The sequence below is a fragment of the Myotis brandtii genome, unplaced genomic scaffold (genome assembly GCF_000412655.1).
Source record: "Myotis brandtii unplaced genomic scaffold, ASM41265v1 scaffold583, whole genome shotgun sequence".
Classification (NCBI taxonomy): domain Eukaryota; kingdom Metazoa; phylum Chordata; class Mammalia; order Chiroptera; family Vespertilionidae; genus Myotis; species Myotis brandtii.
This window is the reverse complement of record NW_005370191.1, coordinates 136,262-143,535: the sequence shown is the minus strand read 5'-3', so window position 1 is coordinate 143,535 and position 7,274 is coordinate 136,262. Positions and strand designations below refer to the sequence as shown.

At 51.1% G+C, this 7,274-nt stretch overlaps 1 protein-coding gene across 1 annotated transcript in view; it reads left to right on the top strand.

The window, feature by feature from the left end:
• Positions 1-861: 861 nt before the first annotated feature.
• TFR2 (transferrin receptor 2) overlaps positions 862-7,274 on the top strand; it is a 15,203-nt gene continuing 8,790 nt past the window's right edge. Inside the window, exons 1-5 of the mRNA XM_014550164.1 lie at positions 862-1,170; positions 1,412-1,664; positions 1,764-1,950; positions 6,911-7,051; positions 7,134-7,244. Of these exons, the coding sequence (XP_014405650.1) occupies positions 1,138-1,170; positions 1,412-1,664; positions 1,764-1,950; positions 6,911-7,051; positions 7,134-7,244 (725 nt within the window). The 5' untranslated portion in view covers positions 862-1,137. The remainder of the gene's footprint in view (positions 1,171-1,411; positions 1,665-1,763; positions 1,951-6,910; positions 7,052-7,133; positions 7,245-7,274) is intronic.

The window sequence follows — 7,274 nt, the reverse complement described above, 5'->3', positions numbered from 1 at the left end:
GGCGAAGGCGCTCAGAGGAGGCTGTGCCCACGCACCCCCGGACCTGCAGCCGAGGTGAGCCAGGCTGCGCCTCAGCAGCTCAGAACTTCTCTTCCAACTTGGGTAGTGATTGAGGTTTCCCAAGGGTGATCCCCACACGAGGTCCCTGAGCCCTACTGGTCCCGAGCAACTGGTCCTGGGGTCCTCAGCAAGGCTTGGGGATCTGCGCCCCCTGCCTGAAATTGTGGGTAAAGCTCAGCGGTTTGTGCCCTGATGCATTCCTGGGGTGCCCAGATCCAAAAGAGGTAAAAATCTGTGTGGTCCCAGTCCTCTAGTCACCAAACAGGCGGACGTGCCAAAGAGCACCATGAATTATCAAAGGTCACCCGCCTCTGCCCACACTTTGGCCAGGACTCTTTCCACCAATGCCTGGTGGGCCTTGACCCTCAGGTCCCTGACTCCGGACCCCCAACCTGGAGCACTCCCTGGTCCTGCCTGACCATGTGCTTCCATTCATGCCCCTCCCTCCCCGGCACCAGTAGGAGCCCGAGACCCGCATTTCAGCCTGATTCCCATGAGACAAGACACCCACCCAGCCAAACCAAACCCCAATGTCACCCCACTGTGCACCTTCCGCTTAGGATCCCACTGGGGCATCAGACAGAGAGGGCAATATGATACAGGGCTGGGCATTGGGCCTGCAAGCCAGATGAGGAGGGGCAGAGATTTTCAAGGTGGGGACCTAGGAAGGGGTCCCCAGGACACTGGAAGGAGCAGAAGCAGAAGGGGGGGGGGGCATCCATAGCTCCGCCCTCCCCAGTCATCAGTACCCCTCCCCCACCCCTGATGGGAACTGGGAGGCCAAAGTCTGCCCAAGGTCAACAATTGGTTGTTTGTAGGAAGAGGACTAGTCAGGGACTGTGGGAGGATTTGGCAGGGAGGGTACAACCCCTCCTCCTCTAGCCTGGGCTGGGGGGCCATGTCTGGAAGATTGGATTGAGGCCAGGGCTGTGCCCCTTCCTTGGGGGAGGGGGGGGCCAAGAAATACCAGAGCTCAGGCCACCTGCTAGGGCTGATAAGGGGCCCTCACAGGGCTCCCACAAACGGTTTATCATTGGGGGTGGGATCAGCCTGCAGGACTCAGGAGGGGGCACAAGCATGGAGCGGCTTTGGGGTCTACTCCAGGGAGCGGTAAGACTGATTGGGGTCCGGGGACACCTTAGGCCTCTGTCTAGGCCCCAGCCCCTTCTCAAACCCCAAGGCCAGCCCCTCCCCTTCCCACTTCAATCTCTCCCCTCCAGCCTGACTCTCAGGACTCTCTTCCTTGCCCTGTGTTCATGTGGCACCCCAAAGTCCCTGACCCTATTTTTGCCGGTCCCTCCCTGCCCCCCACACTTCCTTTCCCAATCTCATGCCCACGTGACCCCCACAGAAAAGGTTGTCCCCACGACCCTCTCAGACCATCTACAAGCATGTGGAAGGCACCCAGCAGGGGTGCCCGGAGGAGGAAGAGGAAGAAGAGGAGGAGGCGGCCAAGCCACCAGGCCACTTCTGTCCCATGGAGCTGAGGGGCCCCGAGCCCCTGGGCTCTCCAGCAGGGCGGCAAAACCTCGGACTCTGGGCAGCAGCAGGACGAAGGGCTGCTCCCTACCTGGTCCTGACAGCCCTGCTGATCTTCACTGGGGGTGAGAATCATTCTGCCCCCGCAGTGAAGGGCCTGGGCTGGGGAAATTTCTGGGGTCCAGAGGGAGCACAAGGAGAATCTCCATCTTGCCACTTGCCAGCCTTCCTTCTGGGCTATGTGGCCTTCCGAGGGTCCTGCCAGGCCTGCGGGAACGACGTGATGGTGGTCAGCGAGGATGTGAACTATGAGCCGGGCCCGAACTCCCACCAAGGCACATTGTACTGGAGTGACCTCCAGGCCCTGTTCCTACGGCACCTGGGGGAGGGGAGCCTGGAGAACACCATCAGGTAAGGAGCATCCTGGCCCTCAAAACCCTCGTCCGCTCAGTCTCCTTCTCCTCCTCTCCCAGGGCCCTGGTGTCACAGCCTCCCTTCTGAGTCCTTCCACCTGCCTCCCTGGCCTCCCTGTGCAGTGGTCCTGGAAAGGACGGCAGGCATTGGAGCCGAGAGGAGGGAGGGCAGTGCCCGAGTTGAACCTGCGGAGGGAGGGCTCAGGGTGGCACACTTGGGAGATGCTGGAGCTGACTGTCTAAACAAGAACAGAAGGGTCCAGATATGAGGTGGGACAGACCCCCAAAAAGTCTTGAATGCCACACCAAGGAGCTCGTATTTTGACTTGTGGAGCTCTGGCGGATCTGAGAAGGGATGTTTTAGCGAATCAGAAAAACGAGAAAGGAAATGCATTTGTGGGAGCAGCCCATCCCCCCATCTACATGATGAGAGAAACGACCCGGACACAGAGTGCGCAGGCCTGCAGCACAGCACAGTAGGCCGGTGCTCTTTTTGTCCAGCTGAAGTCACTTTCCCTGCTGGGAAGGAGCTGCCAGGTCGGACCACAGACGAGGTCAGGCCACCAAGAGCCCTCTTTTAGGTCAGGAATCGTTTTTCAATGGATTCTCCTGGGTTTTCTAAGTACCAAGTCATATAAACTGTACATAGTGAAAGACCTATAGCTTCTTTTCCAATATTGATACTTTTAAAAATAAATATATCTTTATTGATTTCAGAGAGAAAGGGAAAGAGAAAGAGAGATAGAAACATCAATGATGAGAGAGAATCATTGATTGGCTGCCTCCTGCATGTCCCCTACTGGGGATCAAGCCTACAACCCAGGCATGTGCCCTTGACTGGAATCGGACCTGGGACCCTTCAGTCCGCAGGCTGATGCTCTATCTACTGAGCCAAACCAGTTAGGGCTCCAATATTGATACTTTTTATTTCTCTTTCATTTCTTATTGCATTGGAGAGGACATGAGGTATTGGTGACAGTAGATATCCTTACCTATTTCCTGACTTTCATAGGAATATGTGTGTGTGTGTGTGTGTGTGTGTGTATAATTCTTTTTTAAATATTTAAAAATTGATTTGAGAGAGAAATATCTATTTGTTGTTCCACTTATTTATACATTCATTGGTTGATTCTTGTATGTGCCCTGACCAGGGATTGAACTCACACCTTAGTGTATCAGGACAACATTCTAACCAACTGAGCTACCCAGACAGGGCAGGAATGTTTTTATAATACTTTGTCATTGAATGTGAACTTTGCTGCAGACTCTGAGAAGCTTTTTAAAAGAAAATTAAGAAAGTTTCCTTCTACTCTTAGCTTACTGGGATTTTTTTTTTTTTATGATCAGAAAGGAGACACAGTGACGGAAATTTTTCAAATATTTTTTTCAGAGTAAACTGAGATGACCATTTAATTGTTCTTATCATGCTTATGTGATAATTTGTATTAATGTATGTCCTTTTCTTCATGAGAGCAACACTAAACTTGATCACTTTTGATAGCACTGAATCTGCCTTGCTGAAAAACCTTAAATATATGGCATTGCCCTATCCCAGTGGTCGGCAAACTGTGGCTCTCTAGCCACATGCGGCTCTTTGGCCCCTTGAGTGTGGCTCTTCCACAAAATACCGACTTCTGCGCATGGGCCACGAAGTTTCAACCGCACTGTACATGTGCGCCTGCACGTGGTATTTTGTGGAAGAGCCACACTCAAGGGGCCAAAGAGCCGCATGTGGCTCAAGAGCCCCAGTTTGCTGACCACTGCCCTAGCCAGTTTGGCTCGGTGGATAGAGCATCGGCCTGCAGACTGAAAGGTCCCGGATTTGATTTCGGTCAAGGGCACATTCCCCGGGTTGTGGGCTCGATCTCACAGTGTGGTGTGTGCAGGAGGCAGCCAATCAATGATTCTCTCTCATGATTGATGTTTCTCTCTCTCTCTCCCTCTCCCTTCCTCTCTGAAATCAATAAAAATATAGTTTAAAAAATCTGTGGCATCAACAACATGCAGGGCTTTTTTATCTTCTTGAGCAACACTTGGCAGGTGAGGTATAGGCTGAGTAGATGGATGGTTTACCAGGTCTTGGGGTGGGGTGTCAGGCTGTGGATGGCATCAAAGGGCAGGGAGGCAAGAGGGCAGCAAGCATTGAAGTGACTTTAGGTTGGACGGGGAAGGGAAGGGAAACCAGGAGCTGATGACAGTCTTAGAGAAAGTGGACAGTCTGGAGTGCTCAATGCGGTTGAAGAGCAGGTATAGTGAGGGGAAAGGAGTGAGGTGGAAAATGAAAAGCTCTAGTCAGAGAGAGAGAGAGAGAGAGAGAGAGAGAGATTCTGGAGTTTTTAAGATTTATCTGATAAACTATGTCCTATTTATCTTGGAGTCTCAGGCACCTACCACAGTGCCTGGTACTTAAGTAGATAATTCCTTAATGGAAAAATATTCTGGAGATGAAGTTCCAGGTAATGACAAGATCCAGGGTGTGGCCAGGGAAATTGGCGGTTGGACTGGAGGTGACATTGATGAGGTCATTCAATAATTTATCCAACAAACATTTTGAGCACCTACTATGTGGCAGGTGCTGGGCTAAGTGGCTGGAGGTGATAGAGCAGAGAACAAAATAGTCTGGATCTTGCCCTCATAGAGCTTACAGTCTATTGGAGGAAATCAATACTAAAGTAATAATCAATCACATTCATGACTGCACAGTTGTTACCAGGATCATGGCTTTGAAGGAAAAGTAAGGAATGTGAGGAATGACTATAACCCAGGGATCCTAATTTAGCTTGGGGGTCAGGGAAGACTTCCTTGAGGAAGTGACAAATCGGTCATCGGGCAAAGAGAAGGTGGAAAGCATTTTAGGCCAAAGAACAGCAAGTGCAAAGGGTCTGAGCCAGGAAGATGGTGGCCTATTGGAGAAAGTAAAAGCAAGTCCATGTGGCTGTTGAGGTGGATATGGCTCAGGCAAAGGGGCCTCACTGGCTACATGAACTTCCTTGGACTTTATTCTAAAAGGAATGAGTGAGAATTAGAAAGTTTCAAACAACAGAGTATCATGATCAGATTTGGGGTGAGGAAGTTTTTGAAGGTCAGGTGCAAAGAATGGAGGTGACCATACCCCTGAGACCATAGTACAGTATCCTTATTGGTCAATGAGAGTGAAAGGGTTTTCCTGTTTAATTTTCTCTCCCTATCCCTGAGCACTCCTCCCCACTCCCCTCACCCATAAGCACCTCATCTAATGTGTTAATGTGTGCCTTTAAATACACATGTGGCTTTGTCATATATACCATGTTTTATGTGCATATGTAGATTTTTTCAAAACAATGTTTGTGTAAAATGCTACCACATGTTCATTATTTTAAAATTTAAGCAACATGGAATAATACAAAGAAGAAAGTAACAAAGAAATCACTCCAAGACTTACTATTCAGATATAACCATCTCTAGTGTGTGCTTTTAATTTTTAAAAAATGTTTCAAATTGATATTGGAGAGAGGCAGGGAGAGTGAGAGAGAGAAATATCAGTGTGAGAGAAACATCAATTGGTTGCCTCTCTAACGAGCCTCAACTGGGGATCAAATCTATGCACCTGGATATGTACCCTGAAAATGAATGGAACCCACCACCTTTTGGTGTACTAGATGAGGCATCAACCAATTAATTGAGCCACACTGGCCAGGGCTGCTTTTAATTTTGATAACTTTTTTAACCTAACAGTGCTTTCAAGCTCTACTATATTACAATGTGTATATCTAGTTTATTGTTCCTTATTACTGTGCAGGAATCCAGTGTGTGTCCCCTTTTCTTTCTTTTTTTTTCCTTGTTATTTTTATTTTTTAATATTTTTATTGATTTCAGAGAGGAAGGGAGAGGGAGAGAGAGATAGAAACATCAATGATGAGAGGGAATCATTATTGATTGGCTGCCTCCTGCGTGCCCCACACTGGTGATCAAGCCTGCAACCAGGGCACTGCCCCTGACCGGAATCGAATCTGGGACCCTTCAGTCCACAGGCCAACACTCTATCCACTGAACCAAACCAGCTAGGGTCAGGTATTGCATATTTTAAGAATTCTTGTGGCACAATGGTTGAAAATCACTGGGCTATAAGATAACAGCAGTGAGGAGGGACAGAGGATGGGAGAGTTGGAGGGCAGGGGCTTCAAAGGAAAGAGTTTTATTAGAGGAGAAATGGTCAGAAAGATGAACAGTGGAGCCAAGAGAATGCCTCCACTCCAAGCCCACGTGGTGTATGAACCTGAGCCACCTCAGGAGTCCCAAAGGAGCCCTGGCTTCTCAAGGGAGAGCAGTGTTTCTGCCCAGATAAAGCATAGCAGGGGTATTCAGTGGTAATGCTGACGAGGGAGGAGTTTGTTTGCCACTGAGAGGGCAGTGGAGCCCATTGACAGGGAGACCAGCGGATGGGGGTGGCAGAGGTGAGATGGAAGAACGGAGAGTTCAGGTGACAATAGGCTTGCTAGGTAAGTGGTGACTATGGAAGAAGACAGGGCGAGGTCTCCAATGAGACAAATGATTCCACAATTCTACTGGGAACTCTGGTGTACAGTGTCTCCATGAGGCCCAGGTAGGGGATGGGGGAGCAGAAGGGTCCTGTCTCTGCCCAGTTAGCCCTTTGGAAGAAGGTGTTTTCCTGTCAGGGGCAAAGCACATATGTGTGAAGGGGCAGTCGACTGGAGTTTGGCCTGAACCAGGAAGAGCCTCAGGGGTAGTGGACAGAACCCCTAGCGATTGGCAGCTAATACTTTAAGCATAAGAAGGCCCTGGAGACGCTGGGTACAGTCCTGGTGGTGATGGGATGGGTGGTGATGGCAGCGTCTGGGGCAGTCTTAGGAGCCCCTCACTGCCTGGGAATCAGGGCCACCCCTCGCCTTGCTTCCAGGCGCCCAGAAGTCCGCGCCCTTCTCCCCTCCCGCGCCCCAACCCCACCTCTCCCCACTCAGACAAACCAGCCTGAGGGACAGGGTTGCCGGCTCAGCTGGGATGGCCGCCCTTGCTCGGGACATCCACGCTGCACTTTCGCGCCAGAAGCTGGACCACGTGTGGACAGACACGCACTACGTGGGGCTGCAGTACCCAGACCGGTGAGTGCGTGGAGGTCGGGGCGCGCGGCAGTGAGAGGGGGAGCGTGTGGGACGGGGGACGCTCACCACGCCCACTCCTCAGGGCTCACCCCAACACCCTGCACTGGGTCGATGCAGCCGGGAGGCTCGGGGAACAGCTGCCGCTAGAGGACCCGGACGTCTACTGTCCCTACAGCGCCACCGGCAACGCCACGGTGAGCGCCCCTGCCCTGCCCCCTTTCCC